The sequence below is a fragment of the Falco peregrinus genome, chromosome 8 (genome assembly GCF_023634155.1).
Source record: "Falco peregrinus isolate bFalPer1 chromosome 8, bFalPer1.pri, whole genome shotgun sequence".
In the NCBI taxonomy this organism is placed as follows: Eukaryota; Metazoa; Chordata; class Aves; order Falconiformes; family Falconidae; genus Falco; species Falco peregrinus.
In genome coordinates this window covers 51,504,828-51,528,888 of record NC_073728.1, presented here as the reverse complement: position 1 = coordinate 51,528,888, position 24,061 = coordinate 51,504,828, and the positions used below count along the sequence as shown (strand labels likewise).

Below are 24,061 nucleotides of genomic sequence, written 5' to 3'. Positions count from 1 at the left end.
GAAGTAATAACACTACAGCTATTACACTAGAGGTTTTCTCACAAGATGGCATACATCTTAGCTGTAAGGTTGCTGGAAGTTGCATGCTCTGTGCTGTTCTACTCATATGGGGATTTTTTTAAGGCAAAATCACTCTTCATAAATCAGAATGTCAGAGTCTGAGAAGCCTTCATGCCAAGAAATGAAAGGCATCCTTATTTTAATGTCGTTTTTCAGAAATGTAAATGAGCCTTTTATTTCAGGAGAGAGTAGATTAGGGCAAGTGAATGTTAACAGAAGGTTCCACAAAACTCAAAACATAGAAATGGGGACACTAAGAAAAAAACCCCCAGTCTTTAATGCAATCTGAACCTCATTTTTGATGTTTGCATGTGATACCAAGTTAGCAAAAGTTTGTTGAAGGGTGAAAGCCCACAAAGTGAAACAAATACTGCAGTTATCACAAGAGACTGCTTTTATGATGGCTGCTACTTTTTCCATACAGCCTTTGCTCTTAGCCAAAACTGCCAATTAAGCTAGAAAGCTCTAAGTGTCATTTTAAATCCTTTTTAGGCTATCAAGAGCATACTTATATAGACAAAAGAATTGGGGAAGTAGAGCAAATAATTATACTAGCCTTACTGCAATGTTGATACTTGTTTTAGCTTTAAAACAGATGAATAATATAGAGCAGATTTGGAGAGAGAAGTAAAGGGGAAACAGTGCTTTGTGTGAACTGCAGTCTTAGTCGTTCTGCCAGTTTCATGCATGCATGAAATAATACACATTAAGAACTGAAACCTTCATACTGGTAGCTCAACTGACTTAAGTATTCGCTGCAGGAATCAATTGCTCTTTTATTGAAAAAATATATAATTTAACAAAAAAATTATTTCTCTGAGCATCCATCTCGCTATATTGTCACAAGATCTGGGTTGTACTTGGTTTAAATGTAAAATAAAGAGCTGCTAGCATCCTCAACCTGGCTGACCTAATTAGAGCCCTCCTCCTGTGTCCCGTAAAAGGAAAACTGCCTAAGACTCAGTGCCGGTGCTCTGACTAAATCGTGTACACACAATGGCTGCACTTGCCTCATGCTGGCTGTTACAAAGTGAAAATTTAAGTTCATCCTGAGCTGCTTAAATGGTACCACTGGGGATAAACCAAAAGCTTAACAGGATTCAGGCTGCACATGATACAGGGCTTGGAGTAGCATTTTGGTTTCAAAGGTCAACCGAGCTACTGCTTTCAGTCCATGTGCTCTCTGCAGGCAAAAGCAGACAAAGGGACAAGTGTGCAGTTGAACAGTTATTTCCTAAGGCTGATGATTCCTTCTGTAGTTTGAGGCAATGCCTGAAATGCTGGTGGAAATGGAGCAGGTAAGGCTCTGGATATTTGCATTAATGGGTTGCTGCCACGCTTTGATTACAGAATCTGGGGAAAAGGAAACAGGAAGGGAGAGAGAGAGTGAGTTAATTATGCTTTAGTCCCTGCATTACAGTCTGAAATGTTAATTTAATGAGTAGTGCATTTATTAGTCACCCAGTGATGGAATAGATAAACAAAAATTTTATTCTAGACCATATCAGTTATTTAAACATAATGCATGAAATCGTAGTGTTCCACAAAGTGAGTGTAATACAGAAAATATATAAGCTGGAATGCTACTGAATTCAATGTAAAAAAAAAAAATAAATACTGTCACAAAGGTAACAAATTACATAGTTTTTGTAACTTACGCTGGAGACAAAAATATGAAGATATTTTAGAGGCCCATTTATGGGTCTAGGTTGTGCCTTCTGTGTTAATGCTTTCCCTGTTTTCCTCTTGCTCTAAGCCTGGAAGGCAAAATTTCTATTTCCAGGCAGTTGCTTTTGTTAAGATGTCCAGTGTGCCATTTTGGTCTGTGTTGGGAAGAAGAGGTGTGACTTGAAATGTGCTTGGAGTTGTTACCTTAGTGCTGCTGAGCAGTTGAGTATTTCGCTGTAGATTTTTCTTCTGAATTTCAAGTTATGAATTACTGATTATTTTTTTCAATAGAAATCTAAGGTTAGTGAAAGGGGATTAAATGTCCACAGCTTAGTACAAAGAAAAATAGGGCATCTGCATTTCAAGAAGGCAGAAACGGGTTTACATATGTATAACTTTGTCCTGTATATGTCAGTAGTTAGGCAGAAGTAAAGGTTGCTTAGAATGTGATTCTACTCAATTTTAGTAGACTTCCTAATTTCTCTTTATAGGAATTAACATACAGTTAGTATCAGCTGGTTTTCTCCCTTGATTACTAATTAAATAATTTTAATGAAGTCAAGCTGAAATATGTGTGTGAATAGCTAAATTAAGTCATAGACACTAATTATATGCATCTGCTTAACTTAGGTTCTTTGCCTTTCTGTGAGTCAGATATAAAAAGCTTCGTGTACACATTCATGTAACTTCCAAAGTTTGCTTTTTTTAAAAAAACCTACACAACTTTATCATTCTGTAAGCATGAAATGACATGTATAGGGTAAGGACTATAATCACTTCTTGCTTTTTCAAAACCACCCCCCCTACTTTGCTATGGGATATACCAGTTGCTTTTACACAAAAGCTATGGATAAAGACAAAGGGAAAATGCATGCAGTTCTCTACCATTCTAAAAGGAAAACTCTGTGCTTTCTGTTAAGTTTGTGCCAGGGTTACACTAATGGCATTTCTTAGAAGCCAAATGCGATATTTTGGCCTAATTATGAAATTTCACTTTAGAAAGGGTGGGACCTGATCCTTCATGTGCACGGAAGGTCGCACACGGTTCTAGCAGGCGCTTGCTGGAGCATCTGCGAGTGCTGGCCGAGGCACCGCGGCCAGGGCGCTCTGCCCAGCGCCGGTGCCGCTCCCTGGGCAAAGGGTGCCCTGTTCTCTCCTGTCCCATGGGGAAACCACCGGCCGGGGCTGCTCTTCGGACTGTTTTTACGGGGACTTGCACCCTGTGGAGACTGGGGTTGCAGACTGTACGTGGAGGCCAGGGAGTGCCCGTCTGTCTGTGACCAAGGCAGCCCAGGTGGGTCACCATTTCCAGCGCGGGGCGCTCGCTGCTGGGTGCGCTCACAAGCCGCAGAGGGGCGCCTGCACCTGCGGGCTCCGGTGCTGCGCTGCTCTGTGCCCGGGGGGGGGGCTCCGGCCGCGACCCTCGCCGCTGGATGGGCCCCCCCCGCGGCGGGGTGGCTGCACGCGCTGCGCTGCCCCACTGTTTCCCCCCCCGACGCAGGGGGGCCGGTGTGCGGGGGAAGGGAGCCGGGGGCCCGGTCCCCGCCACCTCCCGTCCCACCGCGGCGCCCCGGGCCCCGCGAACCGGCCGGCCCCGCCCCCAGCGCGGCGCCCTCCCAGGCGGGCCCCGGCCGCCCCTTTAAACCCCGCTGGGGCCCCGCCCCTCCCGCGCCTCTCCGCCAATGAGCGCGCGGCGGCAGGAGGCGCCTGCGTCGGTCGCGGCGCCGCCGGCCAATGAGGGCGCGTCCTGCTGCGCGGCGTAGGGCACGTCCGGCCCCCGCTGCGCCAGGCGAGCCCCGCGGGCGGCCCCGCAGCAGAAGCAGGCCCAGGCCGCGGCCCCCGCCGGGCCCCCGCCGCCGCCATGGTCGGCCGGGAGAAGGAGCTCAAGATCCGCTTCGCGCCGGGCCGCTGCGAGCTGGTGGAGGTGAGTGGCGGCGCCGGGCCGGGCCGAGGGGCGGGGTGCGGCGGGGCCGCGGGGGCGGCCGAGTCTCCCTGGGTACGGGCCGGGGCGGGTTCTGCCCTTGGCGCTCCGGGTCCCCGGCGCAGTCCCCCGCGGTCGGGGCCCTCGGCGGCGTTGCGGCTCCTCACGGCACCGGCGCGTTCGTTCCGGGCTCCGCGCTGTGGCGGGGCGGCCCTGCCGGGGCCCTGTGCGCGGGCCCCTCCCCGCGTACCCCCCGCGGTCGCGGCTTGTTCCCAGCAGCGTTCCGCCGCTCCGCGCCGCTGCGGCTGTGGGTGCTTGACGCGCGGGTTAACGCGGAGTAACTTTTTGTCAGCGTTGACAGGGATCTGCCTGCCAGCCCGGGGCTGCGGGGAGCCCGGGGTTCGCCTCGAGCTTTGGGATGCCGGGGCTGGATCAGGGCCCGGGCTCCGGGTGCCTTCCCTGGGGTGGCTTCGGTGCAGTCTGCGTGACCTGCTGGCTTCTGGTTTTAGTGGGCGCTCCTTACCACTGTTATAGAGTTCATCATGATTTTAGAATCGCAGAACGGTTTGGGTTGGAAGGGACCTTAAGGATCATCCAGTTCCCCCCCCCCCCCCCCCCCCCCCGCCACAGGCAGGGACACCTTCCACCAGGGCAGGTTGCTCCCAGCCCCGTCCAGCCTGGCCTTGAGCATCCCAGGGATGGGGCACCCACAGCTGCTCTGGGCAGCCTGTGCCAGTGTCTCACCGCCGTCATAGCAAAGAATTTCTGCTTACTATCTAGTCTAGATCTCCCCTCTTTCAGTTTAAAGCTATTCACCTTGTCCTCTTGCCACATGCCCATGTACAAAGCTCCTCTCCAGCTTCCTTGTAGCCCCTTCAGGCACTGGCAGGCCGCTGTAAGGTCTCCCTGGATCCTTCTCTTCTCCAGGCTGAACAACCCCAACTCTCTCAGCCTGTCTGCACAGGAGAGGTGCTCCGGTCCTCTGAGCATCCTCCTGGCCTCCTCTGGACTTGCTCCAACAGGTCCATGTCCTTGTGCTGGGGCCCCCAGTGCTGGATGCAGCACTGCAGGTGGGGTCTCACCAGAGCTGAGTAGTCACCTTTGTCAAGTTTTTATGTAAAGCTTAAAAAGTACCTGTGCCTTGGTTTTCCCCTTGAAATGCATCACATTCTACTATTTTTTAAGCTATTTTTTGGTAGTGATTAGCAGGTACCCTTTGGCTGTGGAGGCGCTGATAACCTGTCCTGTGATGCCCTGTCTGGACTTCGCTAAGATAAAAAGTACATAACAAAAAAGAAAACAGCACTTGCTTGTTGTTGCATATGCTTTTCAGAAAAACATGGGTAGCCCTAAAAAATTGTAAACAAACTTGTGTTCTGAGGTCAAGTTGACCGTAAAGATAAAGCTAAGGTTTTAAAACATCACTTGCTGTAGTTTGTTATTTTCAGGAAACTCCAGATACTAATTTTCATTTAGTACTGATGGGAATAAGCTATCCTTTGCCTGAAGATTTAGGGTTGGGAACAGTGCACGTGCTGTGCTGTGAACTTTCAGCAATTGCTTTGGGAAAGACTGTTTCCATAACAAACCTCTGCATATAGTGTTATGGAGCAAAAGCTTTTTAACTTGAAGAGTGAAAGACAGAGAGTAATTTGGAAGTAACAAAGTGCAGTCAAAAAATAGTGGCCTATTACAATGCTGAGTATTAAGAATGCTCAGAAGTAACTGGGCTATATGAATTGCATAGTAGAGAGCATTTCCAAAAATTATAATAAATTATTGCAAATTGTCCCTGAAGTGGTCAGGAAATCCAAGATTTATGGATTCTGCACACCCAAAGTTTTCTTCTGGACTGGCATGTAAGCATATGCTTTTATTTTTGGTTTTAGTGGGTCCATGTTCATGATACATGCAGAAGGAAAGCATGAAAGGAAAATAAAGATTGCACAGACGGACATGAATCTTATGTTTGCCATCTTGAAAGCTTGATGGTCCAGTGAGTAGTGGAGGGGAATGAACTTTGAAGTGATGTACGCAACTGTTTCAAGTACTGGAATGTGTGGTAGCTTTAGTATGTTTTATAGATTGAGAGTTTAAATTATCAAATCACTTTAAGATGCATCTTGTAAAACTGAGCTGTAACTTGGTTTTACTTACTGTTAGACCATTGTGTTGAGCAACAATGAATTACTATTCTCTTTAAAAGTAAAATTCAAGTTTTCAGTTCTCACAGCCATTGTAGGTAGGCCCACAGTGAGTTGTATTGTATTGCTGCAGCTTCTAACAGGCACAGTCTATCCAAAATTACATGTTGCAGGTTGTGGACCCTAAATGTTACATGTTTTGGGTCCGTTTTCAGAAGCTGTTATTTCCCTGCTTTCAAATTTTGCACGTATTTATCAGATTTTGAGTGAACTTAAAATTCTTTCTTCATTACTGGTTCGGTTTGTTTTCCCCTTTTGTTGTGGAAGTGAATGAGTTTCCCCTTTAAGTTTTGTTTTTGTTGTCTTCAAAAATATGTTTTAATACTTAACTAGGTATAGTATTGGTGCTCCCAGGTTCTTGTATTCCGTGAGACACTCCATAACACTCGTGAGGCAATGAAGGCTATTTAATACAACAGCTCTGACTGTAGCCTTGCATATTTTGTAAGAAAAAACAGTAACAAATAATAGTAGAAAGAAAACTTTTCCTGTTCTCCTTTCCATAGGAAGATGTTGATATTCCCAGTAGGCGAGTTTTGATTACTGGTGCCACGGGACTTCTTGGCAGAGCTGTGTTTAAAGAATTCAATGAAAATAACTGGAATGCAGTTGGCTGTGGATATAGGAGAGCTCAGCCCAGGTTTGAACAGATTAATCTTCTGGACTCTACTGCAGTTCATGACATCATCCACGATTTTCAGGTAAGTTTCTGAGTATGATGTAGATGGAAAGGGTACGTTACACACCTAGTAATCAGTTAATAGCACTGTTCTGATAACTGAGTTGATGTGGCTTTGGTGGGGCTAGTGCTGTGACAGAGCTCTAAAAAATGTACAGCTGCCTGTTCTGCCACGTCTGGCGTTTGCTTTGTAGCTACAGATAGTTCTGAACTTTGCTATCAGCACCATAGACAGGCTGTAGGTAACAGGTGTATGTGCCAGCACATTTGCATTGATAGTTGAAAAAAAAAAAAAAGATAAATGTGAGTTATTGATGTGAAGCACTTCTTTGGAAGTTGAAGGGTACTTGAATACAACAGCAGTGACTCTGTCTGGCGTGCAGTGCAGTAAGAAGTCCATTGTTTTTTCAGTCTAACTTGCAAGAGGAATATGTAAAACCTGAAATACATTTATGAAGGGTGCCATTCTATAAAATGGCTTTAAATACCTTGTTAATAGTCTGTATATGTCAAATAAGCCATGTGTCAATGTCTTGTCTATAAAAATTTTAAGTATCATTGTGTGTTTGTGTGAGATATATCTTATATTATTATATTTTCTATTATTGTACAGAGTTAAAAAGAAAAAAACAACAGCCTCAATCTTGCTGTAAAGTCAAAGCTACTGAAGATCATAACTGCAAAATTCATGATCTGGTTTTTTTGTATCTTGAAGCAGCATGGTTCTAATGTACTTCCCAGGGAAAACATGCTCCTCAGAATGCCATGATTAAAAATAATACTACTGCATTTATTGCTTTTCAGAACTTACTGAAATGCCTTTTTGTTTGAAGGGAGTTCATAGCTAGAGTTAGGGTACAACTGCAATCTCCTGACAATGTTTGTTGTTTAAAATTAGTCTTTAATTTTCAGCCTCATGTTATAGTGCATTGTGCTGCTGAGAGAAGGCCAGATGTTGTAGAGAGTCAACCAGATGCTGCTTCTCAGCTCAATGTGGCTGCTTCAGGGAACTTGGCAAAAGAGGCAGGTAAGACAGTCAAATGGATTTGGTTTCTTGCAAAAATGCCACATTTATTTGTACAGGGACATAAATAAGTTACTGAAAGTGCTGAATGTCATTTGTGTGATCAGTTTGCTGTCGATCCGTTTTCCATACGGGTAGCTTGCCTGTCTGTGTGACGGTGAGCAGACAGTGCAGTGCAAATGAATGGGGCTAGAAGATGAGCTCCTTTGGAGTTTTGTTTAAAGGTTTATTGGGATTTCAAACAAGGCATGAATTAAAACAGGCTATGTGTAAACATTTTCATTCTAGCTGGAGTTGGAGCTTTTCTGATCTACATCAGCACAGACTATGTATTTGATGGAACAAGCCCTCCTTATAAAGAGACTGATGTACCAAATCCCCTCAATTTATACGGTAAAACCAAACTGGAGGGTGAAAAGGCAGTCCTGGAAAATAATGAAGGTAAGAATATACTCACATTTTTAATAGAGGCTTCCTATTTTTACTTACTTGTATACTAGCTTAATAGAGTCATAAGTCAGTGGTGAAGTTGCAAAACCATGGAAACGAGATTCAGAAAAGAATGTGCTTAGGGGTCAGTTTCCTTACTTATAAATGATTCCTGTTGCTTATAGGTTAACTAAAGCTTTATTTCTTATTTTTTCCAATCCTTGTTTGTGTTACTAGTTTGTGCTGATGGACTTTCACAAGCCTTTGCCTATTGTGAATCAACTATTCTTAGGGAAAGATAAAATCATCCATATATTGCAATGGCACAAGCTTTATGACACTTAATGTATAGTTGCTGTTATTTACAGGGATGCGTTGCAATTGTTCTAAATGTATATTTACTTAAAGGGAAAAACAGACTTGCAGTTCAGTAATGATGCAGATAAAATCAGCATAGGTTTTTGTTGTTACTCTTTTGGTTTTCTTGCTGAACTCGTGTTTTGCTCTTGTTACATAAGCCAGCAAGCCATCTATTTTACTTTAACCCACCTACCGTACCACACACGTCAGGTTTCTGCTTGCTTAAAGTGTTAGTGACGTATTCCTTGTTTTAAGCAACTATTTTTTTTATTTATTATTTAAAACTTTTCTTAATTAATGTTGACATTCAAAATAGACAAACACAGTTTTAAAAATTCTACTTGCTAAGAAAAAAAGCTTGGGACTGGACATGTTCCCTTGCACTGACAACTTGCTTCTTGTATAAAAGAGGTTTGGTTGTTTCTAGTTAGTATTCTGTCAGTTTCCACTCACATATAAGGAAAGAAGCACCTCTGTTTTCTAGAAGAATTTGAAGAAAATAATCTCGGTGCACTTGCAGAAGAGGCTTCTGGTCTGTCAGTGTGATACTCGCACTGTGATTCTGTTCTGCCTAACCAGAGAACTTGATAAATTAGTGTGATGGTCTTTCAGTAAGTAAGTATATATGATGTGTCAAAATGATAGGCCTTAATATAGGTTTGTCATTACTAGTAAGAAACAGACTTTCCAAAAGATACTTCGATACGAAAAGTCTTACTTCAGTGAAAATCAATTTAAATAAAAGTTATTCACTCCACCTCTAACTGCAATATCATCTCTGAATTTGACTGTGATGCTGTTTGCTCCCTCCTCTAGATTGGTAATGAAGATAAGACTGCACCACATTCAAGTACGTGTGGGTATCTTGCTAGATCCTTCCCCCAGCTCAACACCTCACTTCTGTTTGTTGACCTCTTTGCGTATGACCTGTCAGGCAGTAGTGGGTTGCAGCAGTGGTATTATTAGCGGAAGGAGTTTTGAGATGGTGCTGAGTAAGATGCTTGAAAATGTAAATCCTGTTGTTTCATACCAATATAAATATTTTACATGTATTCCAGCCATGAATTTGCTGGTATTGCGTAGGTAGAATTCAGTCTATCAAATGTCTGCAGATGTATGAAAACTTCCCTATCCGTTTCTGTTGTATAATGTAAGAATCTCACCAATAAATTGGGGGGTTTTGCGTATTTTTTTAAAAAATATATTTTACTTTGGTTAGGAGGGGATACAAGTTAGATTTATATTCATGCCTATAAAACTAAAAAAGTTTCAGTAGGTCTTTTGAGCCATTGGTAATGAAGCTAATGCTCTCTGAGAACACAAGACAGGCAGTCTTTTCCTCAAATAAAGAATACTTCTAAAGATACTTAAAAAAGAGATATTTCAACTACTGTTTAAAGAGATGAGAGACATATTTGCTGAGTGACCAAATAGCTGTTTTTAGAGCAGCAGGAAATCAGTGTCATATTGGACTTCTTATTGTATTTGTTTTTCTTGTACGAGTACTTCTTTCAGTTTACTTTTCTGTGAGAATAATTTGTGTGTCAGCTTTTCCTTTTTGTCTTTTTAATAGCTATAGCATTGTCCTACAAATCTTTATGAATTGCAATGATTTGATGACTTCCTCCTCTCATTTCAGGACTGATTTTTTTTTTTTTCTTTTCTTTAAGCTAAAGTATCCGTATTGCTTGTAATGAATTTGTCATAGCCTTCTTGGATTTCCCCTCAAAGAAGCCTTTTGAGTCTTCATGGCTGAGATAGACTAGTACGATGTATTCCGTTGTAAAACGTCTTTCTCTTTGCGCTTGTTTACTGTTAGTTTAATTTCTCAAATCACTATTTGAAATCTAATACTGTTTACTGCTGCATTCTGTGAAAGTATTCCTTATTTGTCAAGCATTTTAATTATTCGTTCCAAGGTTCATGTCTTTTTTTCTGGTAAATAATACCCTCCTTTATGCAGGAGGCTTCTGCATGCTGGGTGAAAAATCTCTTGTCTGTAATTGCTGGCTGAATATGGTGATTTGTGGTTGGTGGGAGTTTTGTTCTTGCTCGTACCCAGGGAGGATGGGGAGTGCTGGAGTAGCTGCATAGTGCAGTTGCTTTTTAAATTTTTGTTCTAACCCAAACAGGCCTTTTTTCTCTTGCAGCGCTAATGAGAGCTTGTTAACTTTCTGGAAATCAATGGCATAAATGAAAATAAGTTTATATAAACATAGTGTTTATAAACTGTTTTAATTGATACAAATTGAAACTATATTCTGAGGGCAAACATATTAATTGCATTTTCTTTGTGATTTGTAGATGCATAATATCGCCAACATATTTCTTAACGCTTCCAAAACACTTTTCAGGTTATGCTTCATACCCATTTATAACAATGTTAATACTTTTTAAATTTTCTTTTAGGTGCTGCGGTACTTAGGATTCCTGTCTTGTATGGAGAGGTAGAAAGACTGGAAGAAAGTGCTGTGACTGTTATGTTTGATAAAGTGCAGTTCAGTAATAAATCTGCCAACATGGACCACTGGCAGCAAAGATTTCCTACTAACGTCAAGGACGTAGCTACTGTTTGTAGACAACTAGCAGAGAAGAGAATGCTGGTAAGAATGTAAAGAAACAAGCCTCTTCAAGATAAAAACAGTTTGAGTTCTTGGCTTGTTTTCTGAACAACTGAGAACTGCATATAACCTGCATTGTTTTTTGCATTTCTGGAACACTGCGGGGGGAGTAAAGAACTAGCTGTATTTTCACATGACCGTGGATATTCTGATACTTGAAACAAAAGCAAGGGAAGTGATGGGACAGATGCTTCTGAGAATTGTCATGTGTCTTGCTAGTATAGAGGAGAGAAATGCAAATATCAAACTTACTCTAATACGCTTTTTACAAATTGCCATTTTTGGACTAAAAAAAATAATCCATGGTGGTTAGATGTCATTTTCAAAGATGCCTTTGTTTATTGTATTAAGAACAAGGAAGTGGCAAAAACGAGCCACTAGATTTGAATATTTTATTGTGCTTATGCACCACAGCATCTTCAGATTACCGCCTTTGCAAGGTAACAAAGCCAACCAACTACCTTTAATTTTCATACGTGTAACTTGGAAAAAGGTGGACCATGCACATACGGTGGACGCAGCGCAGTCAGTTTGATTGGGCTCGTACATGGTTTGCAGTTTAACTTTCAAAATGTGTGGTGCCTTTTGCATTTGTTTTTGAATAGTGAATAGTTTAGAACAGCCAAGTTGCTCCTCCCCAGCTGTTTGACCTTGGTTGCTTGGTTCACTTGCTCCTTTCCCTCCTGTTAATTCTACAGAATATAAGCTGTTTGTGAAAAGCCAGGTCAAATTCATGTAACACCGGTTTTCAGTTTCAACCCCTAGTCAGGTGTTCCCTGAAAATGCACGAGATGTTTCTAGAACATCGGTGAGGTCCTGTAACGTGCCTTTCAAGGTGGGGTCTTGCTGGAGGATTGTTCTGCACAATTCTTGCCCAGGATTTAGTCTGAGGGCTGGCTAACTGCTTTATTTCACCTGTGTTTCCTGTTTCTTCTGTAGGACCCATCAGTAAAAGGAACATTTCACTGGTCTGGCAATGAACAGATGACTAAGTATGAAATGGCATGTGCAATTGCAGATGCTTTCAACCTTCCCAGCAGCCACCTGAGACCTGTAAGTGGTGTGGTGTTCCACCTGTAGAAAGGTGGATGTGCTTTGTTGTTTCAAGTAGTAGGTCTCACGCTAACTATACAAATAAGGTTCCTCTTCAGGACATCTGTGTATGTCTGGCACAGCAGATGTGTTGCAGAGGGTGCTGCCTGGTATCTAACTTGGGAAAACAACAGCTGCTTTGACCCGCTGAAATACAAAAAAAATTACCCTATCGGTCAGTAATCAGTTTCATAGTCTGTAGTGTAATGGTATTTCTGCAGAACAGTTCCCTTTAGTCATGAGTAAGTCAGTACTTTTTGTTGTATTTTCATCCTATAAAAAGCTTGCAGATTCACAGTATATTAATTTGAAGGTGGGAATCTGTAAGAACTTGTCAATGTCCAGATTTGTCTCTGAATAGATGCACTTAAGAACTTCGGATCATTTATTGCTTTGCTTAAAACACCTGTCCTGCAGTTTTTATTGACACTTAAGAGTACTCTTAAAGGCATACTGGTAAAGTTGTGAGAACATAACATGTAATTAAGACTTTATTTATATCCAAAATAAATTCCAAGGATTCTGAATTAGTAAAGGCTGGAGCTGAAATGTGGCTTGGAAGATGGAGAGAAAAAGAACGGCAAACACTTAAGTTAGTCTGATTTTTTTCTGCCCAGATCTGTTTCTCTTCAGGTACATTGATCCAGACATGATTCTGTCAACATTTTAGAGCATTTTTTACCTTGTGATTATGGTTATAGGGTGAAAATAGGAGTAAAATGTAGAAAAGAATAAATGGTGAGAGTAATTGAGAAGTTAAATTTCCCATTGCTCTGCCTGACATCTCTTACACTGCGATGAAGTTAACCATAAAAAAAGCAAAGAAACAAAGAAAAAGATCCTCCACCAAGTAGTTGGAAGGAAGGAGGGGAACATAGCTTTCTATACAGCTATGAAGGAAAACGTCTAAATGAGCTTATGTAAGAAGAAATATTTTGCTGTCATATCAGCTTACTTCTTGGTGTGTTGGGGTTGTTTTCTGTTTATTTTTTAGATTACTGATTGTCCAGTTGTGGGTGCTCTTCGTCCGAGGAATGCTCAGCTAGACTGCTCCAAGTTGGAGATGCTGGGGATAGGTCAGAGAACACCGTTTCGAGCTGGGATCAAAGAATCACTTTGGCCTTTCCTTGTCGACAAGAGATGGAGACAGACAGTCTTCCATTAGTTTGTAACTTTTTTAGTAAAAGTATGTTATGTGGCACTTTTTTAAAAGAAGAAAATAGTTTTGTATGAGTGTTCTTAAATTGTGACATTTATGAGTTTTCATTTAATCAGGTAAACATAAGGTCTTGCACTAGTGGAATTATTAGCCTAAAAAAAAGTTCAGTGACAGAAACTGAGCCTATTCAACATCATGGATCTTTCCTTCCGTTCGTACCAGTCTAACTTCATGTCTGTTCCTAGCGGATTATGGTTCTTAGTAGTAAGTACCATTTGATGCTAAGAATGACTCATCACTTGTGTACTTACTTTTGGCTGAAATCTGTTGTTGATGCTTAAGGTCTGTGCCATTGTTGTATATACCATTTCTCTTCATTAAAAGACATTGTCAGTTCCTTTGTCACCAAAAATCATGAGGTTTTTGTTTTTAACTTCTGAAGGTGGTGTTCTTATGAAATTAAACTGAAGTAGGAATCGTTAAATGTTTGTTTTGCTTGAGCTCTGATCAAAATGTTTTTTAAAAAAGTGAAACTTTATTTTTGCAATTATCAAGTGTACTTTTTATGCTTGAAATATTTTCAGAATGTTCTGTAACTTGAATGCCTGCAGCTTCATATTTGTACAGTAAGTTGTATGCATTTGTTTTAATGGTGACATAAAAAAGCTAGAAAAGGGCTGGGAGGGTAGGGAACAAATAGTTTTGACCTGGGGTGTTTTTTTGGGGGGGACTGGAGTTGGAGGATTATTTTTTTTTCAGTTGGGGTTTGTTGTTTTTTTTTTTTATAGAAGCATGTAATATCTTCATCTTTCTCTTTTTTGGGGGGCAGTATTTGGGATCGGCGAATTTAATGGTAAGGAAGATGTTTGTTAGTCAACACTGCAGCTTCTTTTGCACAGACTGCCAGATCTTGCACTGATGTAGCTTGTTCTGGAACAGCAAAGCACATGTGTTGAGGGTTTGCACCGTAATAATGTAACCACAATAGTCTAATATAAGCAAATCTTTAATCTGCTGAAGTCTAGTCCTTAAAGCTGGACTCAGTAGCCAGGCAAAGTGGAGGCGGAACACGGTTTGTAAATGGTGGCTGCCTTCTGAAGTTCTAGAATCAACATTATAAATGTTCTGATATTGCCAGCGGATTATTAGTAAAACTGAGAAAAGTTGCATTTGGATGATCATATATTTTTCTGTGGTTGAAAAGAAGGGGGATGGGAAAAGGTTTAGCTTTTGATTTAAAAAAAAAAAAGGGGGGGTCCCCACAAAAATAGACCTACTGAAGATCTTCTGAAGGTCAGCTTTACATCCAGTTATTTAATTTCCAACTGTCATATGCTAAGAGTTCATAATCTTGATTTGCTTTTAGTCTGAATTCCTGATATACACATGGTAACCTATCTCCAAAATTACAATAAATATATATTGCCAGCATGAGAAACAGTTGTTGAGTCTTTCTTTACCATCAGGATTTATCTTAATCATAAATATTTGCAATTTTTCTTGAAATGTGTGTGCCTTTTCAGTGATTCCTGCCTCCCCATTCAATTAACTATTTCCAGAGTTAATTACGTTGGATCAGTGTTTCTCTATCGGTGTGCCACTGCCTTGGGGCTATGATAAGTGTACACCCACAAAAATAAAGCTTCAGAAGTTTTTGAAAATACGAGCCTGAAACATCCTGAACCTTAGTGCAGGAAGATTCTGAGCACATCCCCTGTGCTTTCAGACAGCTAAGTTTTTACTAAATTTGACACCGTATTTTCAAAAAAATCACAGTAAATTTAAAAATTATATTAACAATTGGAGGTGGGGATAAAAGCCACAAGAAGAAAAAGATTAAGGAACACTGAGGTGGACAGTAGGCTTACTATTTATTTTTTTCCCCTTTTTTAACTTTTTTTTTTTTTTTTTTTCTTGGCATACATAATCAGGAGTGACAGTGTTTTTATTAAAATCAGGGAGCTTTTAATCTCATCTCCATTTTAAAAATGTGGGAAAATACATTAATAGCTGGAAGGCAGTATATGCCATTCTGGATTTATTGCTGATTTTTGTTAATTATATTTGAATTTTGTTCTGAAATTGCTTGTTGCTAGGTGCACAAAACCGAATGTGGGTGTTACAGTACTGACAAGGGCATTAGTCAGTTCGATTCCCACCTCTCCCTGCCCTCCCCCCCCATCCCCCAATTCCACCCCCTGCCAAGATGATGCAAAATGCCTGTTCCACCTGCAGGACAGTGTTTTAACTGTCCATCCCCGTCAACTGGCATACATTAGTTGGCACCACAGCCATTATTGTAAGCCGGGAAGTTTGCCCAGGAAGGAGGACTTCTCTCCCAGCATGAAATACCTAATGGGGATGAGTTGGGCATTTTACTGGGAGGATAGAATTGTAATTATGAATTTTTCTCACACTCAGCAAGTGAATGAGTCCCAGTCTTAGTGCTGTAAATGCTGAACTGCAAAATAAAAAGTAATTTACCCCTTAATCTGCCACAATTTGTTCAGCAGCCAGTGCTACAACTACTGCAGGTGATGTGGGCAGGCAAACACCTACGTCACTTACTGCAGCCCTATGGATACTCTTGAAACAAACCCAAATGTGCTACAGCAGCAGAATTTTGGAACTTACATCTTGAAAATATCTTGTCCGTAGTTTTCAAGGAAACTTAGATGGCAGTTAATTGAGGAATTGTTTCAGGTTTTGGGGTTGGTTTTGTTGGGTTTTTTTAGCACCTAAATATAGGAGTTAACTATTCGAGTTTCTAACTGGTTTCGATTCTCAAATATGGAGCAGATCAACCTTGCCCGCTCTTAAAATTGGGTGAATATTTACATTTCATCCTAGGGTATATGGAACTTCCCAGGAAAAAACAAACCCAAACCAACAACCAACCCCAAACCCAAAACAACAAAGGAAATGTGTATGCACTTTTATTTGTTTTCCTTAAGCTCAACATCTGCAGAATCATTTTTGTGTTCAGTAAAATGGACAATTGTTCAAACAGGAAGGGGTGGTTTGGGGAGCTCTTGCGCTCTAGGCAACATTCCAGACAACACTTCTATGTAAGATGCTGGCAATCTGATTGAATTTCTGTATGCATTGCGACTTGTATATGTTGTTACCCAGCCCAATACTTAAGTTTTCCACTCAAGAAGAGGGAGAATATATTCATGTGTAAGATAAGGGTTTGGAGCTAGTTACAGTGAAGTGCTGTAACTCTGGAGTAAGTTTCCAAGGATGATAGTATGACTGGAAGACATGAAGATGAAGAGAAGTGATTCTCTTAGCTGCATGCCTGAACAGTTGGATGACCAAAGGTACAAAAAAATCAAATGTTAAGGCGATGGGAGTTTTCCCACCTCCTACTGCATCCCTTCCACAAAAAATTGTTTAGATACATTCAAAGGCAATGTTCAATGGAAACTAGGCTGCCATCTAGACTGCAGTCCAAGGGTCTTGCTACTCATGCTTTTAAGACATGTCTTGGATGTGGTTTTGACAATTCAAAATTTATGTTGAAGTGTAAGGAAAATCGACCTAAAAGGTTTTGAAGTAAGTCACACTGACTATAACTGGATTACATGGGTAGCTCCTTTCATTCATTAATTCCTATAGCATGGCTCAAAAGTATAACCTAGATTGAAGTTTCACTACGTTAATCCTTTTAACCAGGAGTTTTGGGGAAATTCTGTCTAAATTCTGGCAGAACGATCATGAACATCAAGCTGTCATGATTAAATATGTGGGAAGTCCCAAGCTGAGATATTCAGTCGTTTTGTATAAATGTGTGTTAAGTTCCGCATTCTGTTCAGATAAATATACACTTTATTTCAGTACGTTAATGATAAAATTTAGCAATTGATATTTATTTAGCACTGCATTTTCCATTTTGCTCCATATGTAGTCTATAAAAAATAAATACCAAATTCCATCTGGCTATCATTTCTTTATTTTACTACCATAATGTGAAGGCTGTGACAGTTTACAAAGGTGAAAGGCAAGTATTTTCTTAAATGTTATGTCTTTTTGCTACATAGTTTTCCTGCCAAGAAAAATTGTTCTTAATGCTTAAAAGGTGAACATCATAGCGTTTACATATGATAACAGTTACAAAATCAGTAACAGTCTATCATCATGGAAACAACAGTTCCTCTTTCTTCATACCAAGTCAGGAATAAGGAATCATTATTTCAAGGGTTCTAGTATGAAATGAAAATGTATTAACTCATTTATGTGAAGAAAAGACTACCATTCCATTACACCCTGCCAGGGGGGTCTGCATGCTCAGCATCCCAGCACTGTAAAGTGTAGCAGAAGTTGCCCTGGAGAATCAAGTCTCAAAGACACTTTATTGCTAGACAGACACCTTTTGTAACATTTCCCTCCTTTGGTGATGGATGTCCAAGAGGTATTGCAAGAGGCAGTGGAACTAGTACTGGCCGATCACTGAGCTGTGTTGCTATTTAAAGAATCAGTCATACTCTTCCTTTTTGGTCTCTGGCTTTGTGTCTCTGGCTCCGTGGCTCTGTAGGTGTTTGTGTTGGTCAGCAAGAGCCCAGGAACTGTTCAGGGTCAAAATTGTTGTGATTGCCTGAGACGCAACCTTTGTGTGCAGAGGAAAGAATAGCTTCTTTTTCAAAAGCAGTAGCAATTTCTGCCAGCTTGGTGATTGTGAAATTACAGCAATATAAAGTCAGTCCCGCTCGAATCCTCATTCTAGGGTTCCTTGATGTTTATATTCATTTATTCATTGCTCTCTATCACCTGAGGGGCTAAAGAAAGAAAAATCACTGGTTTTAAAGTCTCATTTTCTATTTAGACCGCAAAGATGAACTTTACTTTTTACCTTCCAGGCCTTCTAAACTCACTGGGCAGATTTTCATGAATGAAACAAAGTTTGTTATATCACTTGGTATCTTCTGATTCATTTCTACATAAAGATGAGCTAAAGATCATACAGATTTGTCCCTAAACAAAATGAAAGTAAAACTAAGCTGAAGTTACCATTTTATAAATGTTTCAGTTCTTTTCTAGGTCTCCGCTCTTGTTCTAGGGAAATACAATATTGGAATTAAAAAAAAAATAATACAACCTATTTACTCCATTTCAAGAGAAATGTAACTCGTTGACTAGTGTTGTGTCCTTTCTCTTCCTTCTAGAACTAAATTTATTAGCACGGCAGTGATATCTGTTACCATCTGTGCACAGAGAAGAGTCTCATACTGTTCTTCAGTGACAGAACTCTGGTTTTAAACTCTACCTTCTGGTTTATTGCTGGGCTGAGGCACTGCACAAAGGTTGTTGCGGTAAACCTTCACAGAGTTGTCATTCTCTCCACTTGACTCCATTTTACTGTTAAGAGTTTGTTGTAAGTAACTGAAGTATGGATCAGTTCCAAAACTGGCATGTTTATTTTCTCGTAACTGATAAACTGAAAAGCCGTCACAGAAAGGTGGGGACTTCTTATTAGCCCTATGGCCCTGAAGCCATGAAGCAACACTGACTGTTAATGTCCCAGAAAACTGGGCTCCGGTGAGCTCAATAGAAACATGACATTTTTCAGGAGTAAGTTATTTGAGGAAATTTCTTGGCTGTTTTGGGAAGCACTAAGACATAATAAGTGTTTGCTTTCTAGTAGAAGCTCTGTAACAGAAGTGCCAGTGATGTCATCTGCAAGGGCTTTTGTGCACAGCTAGACTTTCATGCCCATCAGATTTACAAAACAAATTGTTGTGAGTTTTTTTTCAAAAAGAAGGTTTAAACTGCCTGTTTGCATTCCAAATTTCTAATTTGCTAATAGACAAATTCCCAATTTGCTAAAGATTTTGCAAAATAATAATATTATTATTATTAATAATAATAATAAGGTAAATGTATGAACAAAACTTGCTGGATTCTGGACTGCTAGATTCTCTTAAATTCCAAAATTTATTGTGTTCTCTGTTAAACACTGAATGAAAAATAAAATGTCATAGGTCTACATATCCACTCTGCTTTGGTACTTTTTGGGGTGAAACAGGAAAATCAGATGATGCATGAAATCCTTTTGGTAAGACCCACATTTTTGCAAATATGTGAAAATCTCTAGGAAAACATAGTTTCAGTTCAAAACAATTTTTTAGTAGCTCTCATTTCCTACTGTATGTTATACAGTAGACTTCAAATGAACCAGGTTGACAGAAGTTGGTGACATTTCTCATCACACAAAAAGAAATGTAAGTTACAAAATGGCAGATTGGCATTTTTCCCGTCTTCCATCTGCTGGCTGGAAGAGGATCTGGCTGAGTGATCAATGCACCTGTCACTTCCATATTAAATTGCTATAGCTGAAGGAAGACAGAAGCAATTTGCACCAGTTGCTGCATCCCTGAGCAAAGGAGAGCCGACATTCTCATACCCAGATCACTCCACAAGGCTACCGTTGTCTTGTAGTCCCCTCAGAACTCATACACTGGTTTGCCAAGCTACAGCTGGCTTAGGATTCAGCCATATGAGTCGCTTTCTCCTCCCGTACCCGTTATGGGCCTTTGAGATGATGCATTTAAAAAGCTGTTGTGAAACATGGGCACTACAATTGAAGCAGTGGGGTTGGGCATTTTCAAGTGTGTGTTCCATAATGAGAAGGATACCACTCGGGGACCATCTCAAATTCTGTGAAATACACTAAGCAGACTAATTCATAAAATCTAGTCATCTTGCTGTCCAGGCTTTATTGGCATCAGTGTTTGTGTAATGTGTTCACTTCTTGGTACAGATTCACAGGAAAACTTCATTAAAAGTTTTCCTTCATTCCTATGAATGAAGTTCTTCTCTGTGTTCAAGCTTTTAAGAGATGGCTGAAATAATTTACTCAGCCTTGGCTGACACCACCCACCTATAACATCACAACCACATAAGCATGTATCTGAACTCCTTGCATTTGAGTCTTTTCTGCTACAGAGGTGATTATGGGTATCTGAATTAGGACAGTTGGCTGAAACCAGTTTTTCAGTGGTTAACAGCACAAGAAACAATCAAATCTTTAAAGAAGGATTTTACCCCATCCCAGTACGTGCTTTGGAGGGAGTGCACGTCTATCCAAGAGGCTCAGGAAGTATGCTGCCTGTGGAGGGCACGATGGCAGCAGGCTAACACTTGCTCCAGACCACCCTAATGTACCTTCAGGAGGTACCTGCAGGAGCTCCATGGTGGCCCGTGCCTGTGTGGCATCTGTCAGAGCAGGCAAAAAGCAGGGCAAGCAGTCAGTGGGGTATGAGGGCAGAAGGGGATGCTCACATGTGTGCTGCTGTGCATGGACGGGTGACAGGGCCAGAAGCTGCAGGGCCATGAGGACTGGGGTGTTCTCGGTGTATGTTGGGGGTGAATGGCAGGAACCAAAGTTTCAAAGCAGCGTTTCATTTTGCCTTAGAATTTTTCTCTTTCATTACTGGCTGCAATAGCATGCCAAAATGGATAATCCAAATTTAAATCTAATTTACTTCCTAAACGAATGGAGAAAACACATTAGTGAACTGTGACAGGCCTGTGCACACCTGTCAGGTAACTTGATTTCAAGTGTTATCAGTGATTTCTGACCTAATTTATGTAAGCCTGATTTGCACTAACTCACTGATGACATAAATTATCCAAGTTTTTAACCATTCTATTCCCACATGCTCTATAATTAAATCAAAACTGGGTATTCTCTTTAAGTGGCACATCTTTATTTAAGCTGTTGGTTTAATGTGTTAACTTCACAACCAATCACTCACATATATAAGTGCTTGAGCATCTAGGGATTACAGAGTAACAGAAGCTTAGATGAACTGCATAATAAGATAGAAATATATAGCCTCCTACGATATACACTGGTTTTGATGAGATTTTGGAGTTCAGAGATAAATTGAATGGTAAGCTTAGCACTATGTTGAGGGACCTTGAGTTGCACCTTTGAGCTCAGGGATTTTGTGGCTTTGCAGTGTTGTTTGTTTACTTTATAACTCTTACCTGCCTGAATTTGTATCTAATTAAAACCTTGGAGAAAGGCTTCTGTCTGAAATGGCTTCTTTATAATGTGAGAAAGGGCTCTCGAGGAGGTTTGGCTGTTTTGTGACATTATCTTCCAAAATAATGACTGCTGTGTAATGTTATAGGGCATTTGCCAGCATGAAAAATTGTCCTTAATAGTTAAGGAAAAAGAAAAAGTGTATAGACAGCAGGGATTAGGAATTACATTAAGAAAACTATTATAGAAAAGATTTCTATCTGTGCTTAATGTTTGACTGATTTCAGTAGGGTTCCTTACCATGCTTACATTTAAGCACAGACATAAAACTCGGAAGCATCAGTGCTTGGGAGTACCTTCATGAAAGGTGAATAAAGATACAGATGTCCCCTCACACGTATTTTTAAGTTTCTATAGTACTCTGTTGAGGTTACTGGAATTCATATCAGTATCAAAGCGTGGAGTAGTTAAGTTCCAAATCCTTTTATTGCAGTCTAGGAAGTGGTAGTGATGGCGCTGGGTGCAATCACAGGGGGATGGACCTGATCAGATCCCCAAAGCCACTGCTTGTACCCCAGCCCCAGTGACAATTCTGTACCAGCAAGAATATGTGCAGATAGGGCTTGCACTGCATTTTATGGGATTGTTGTGTTGGTGAAAGGCAAAGGAGGGTGTAAACAGCTTGTGGATTTTACTTTAACAAAATCTGGGAAAAATAATTGCTCACACAGTTAGTAGTAGTAGAACAGAGAAAGCAGAGAAACATTTTATAGGAAATGGTCCTCTTATACCAAAGCACATTCTTTTACCGTTTCAGCTAAGGGAACACCTTATGTGGTTAGCAGTTGTGGTAACAGGCTCTTAGTCCTTCTGGTTGGCCCAGTAACAGAAGACAGAAAAGAGACATTTGACCCATATGTCCAGGTAAAGCTTCTTTTGAACCCTCATGACTGATGTGCTTTTAACCCCTGGTTGTGCACATAAACATGTTCTGACCTCCTACTGTCCTCTTCCTCCCTCCACCAGCACTCCAGCACACAAATCTTTTTAGTCATCAGTAGGAATTTTAACTGCTTGGGGTTTCTGATCCTCATTTTATATATACATACACACACACACACACACTTGTTTTATTTGCCTCATACAGCTGATGCACAGCTTGTTGTGCTTGTTGTCACTGCCTGTGTGGGAAGTTTCTCAAACAGCCCTGTGCTTTATAATTTCACGTACCAGGTTCTGTTCTTGCCTGTTGGTTTAACCACTCCATTTTTATTTTCAACTCAACAAGCAAATGGCCTAATTTTCACAATTACCGATCTTCATCTAATAGTGAGTGGCTTGCAAATTCTGAGTCATTAGAATATAGGAAAAATCAGACAGTACTTTTGAAAGTCCTGCATGTGGATGGGAAAAGAAGATATGGAAAAAAGGCTTAACAGGAGTCAAGGTTAAAGAATCAATAAAAAAGCAGCTTGGATTTATATACCAGTCCTAGCCACTTAGTTCTGTTGACTCAGGAGATGTGAAGAGGTAGCACAAATATCCCATATCACTTCAATTAGTTCAACAATAACCCTGAAGAACTCATCTCTGAGGCAAACCCCAGCCCTGAGACAAGTATTTGAAGGACAGTGCCAAGTGCACCATTTCTACTGTGAAGAAAATGGTGTCCTTTTCTGTAACAGCTGGAATAAACAAATGGGATGAATCTACGACCTGGGGGAGGTGGTGGAGTGCATGCTCAGCAAGTCTGCAGGTGGCATCAAATTATGACGAGCAGTGTGCTCAAGGGCGAGGCTGCCATTCAGATGGATATAAACAGGCTGCAGGAAAGGACAACTGAGACCTTACGAAACTCATCCAGGAGAAATACCAAGTGCTGTACCTGGGAAGGAAGAGCCCTTTGTAGTTGACCCAGCCTGGGGAGCAGCTCTGCAGGAAAGGCTCTGGGGTCCTGCAGACAGGGAGCTGTTGAACAAGAGACAATGGACATAAACTGAAACATGAGTGGTTCAGACTGGACATAGGGAAGACCTTTCACACCATAAAGACAGTTGGACACTGGAACAGGTTGCCCAGAGAGGCTGTACAGTCTCTGTCCTTGCATATTTTCAAGACCACATGGAATAAAGCCACCTGTCCTTACCTCAGAGCTGACCCTGCTTAGAGCAGGTCAGATTAGAGACTTCCTGTGGTCCCCTCTAACTGGAGTCATCCTATGATCCTGTAATAGAAAAAGGTTACAAGAATTAAAGAAATGCAGAAATAAGTGAAACACTTCTATATTTATAAGCAGCAAATAGCCAGGGGGAAACCCAGTAAGAAAAGATTAAGATGAATGTTGCTGGCACTCCTAGTAGTCTAAGCGAATTTATTTGACCCCGCTATTCATGAGAAAGGCTGAAGAAGGTCAAATTCTGGAAACCAGAGTAAGTGAGATGTTAAAAGGTTTTATGATTATGCTGGAGCAGGCAGGCAATTAGAAGTATTAAAAGCTGACAAGGCACAAGGTCAAGATAAATTATATATTTCTGTATCCTAGCAGGAGAGGGAAGAGAAACATTTTGAGCAGCACATGCTTTGCAACAGTGGAGCTTCAAAAGATGGGTGTAGGTGGATCTGAAGAGCTGAAAATGAACAAATATGCCCTCGTATACAAGGGGGCTTTATTTTGACCAAGTTCAGTTTCCACGGGAAGATAGAAGGAAGGGAAGAGCATGTGAAAAGGAGAAGGGTCCAAAGGAAAGCAAAATATGTTCCTTTGTGTGATGTTCTGTGTATTTTCTCAAAATAATTAATTGAAATTGTAAGTCAACAATCTTGCAATAGTTCTACTGTTCCTTGCAAGAACAGG

The 24,061-nt window shown here is 40.8% G+C and overlaps 1 protein-coding gene across 2 annotated transcripts; it reads left to right on the top strand.

Annotated features, from left to right (window-relative positions):
- The first annotated feature begins 721 nt into the window (after positions 1 to 721).
- On the top strand, positions 722 to 14,655 carry MAT2B (methionine adenosyltransferase 2 non-catalytic beta subunit). 2 transcript variants are annotated; one of them, XM_027778746.2, is made up of 7 exons: positions 722 to 1,358; positions 6,360 to 6,554; positions 7,445 to 7,559; positions 7,845 to 7,997; positions 10,755 to 10,948; positions 11,906 to 12,019; positions 13,053 to 14,655. In XM_027778746.2, exons 1-7 carry the CDS (start codon positions 1,329 to 1,331, stop codon positions 13,221 to 13,223), a joined length of 972 nt encoding a protein of 323 aa, XP_027634547.1. In that variant the 5' UTR covers positions 722 to 1,328; the 3' UTR covers positions 13,224 to 14,655. The 2 variants fall into 2 exon arrangements, with proteins under 2 accessions (XP_027634547.1, XP_055668100.1); XM_055812125.1 differs by lacking the exon at positions 722 to 1,358 and adding an exon at positions 3,487 to 3,652.
- Positions 14,656 to 24,061: the final 9,406 nt, after the last annotated feature.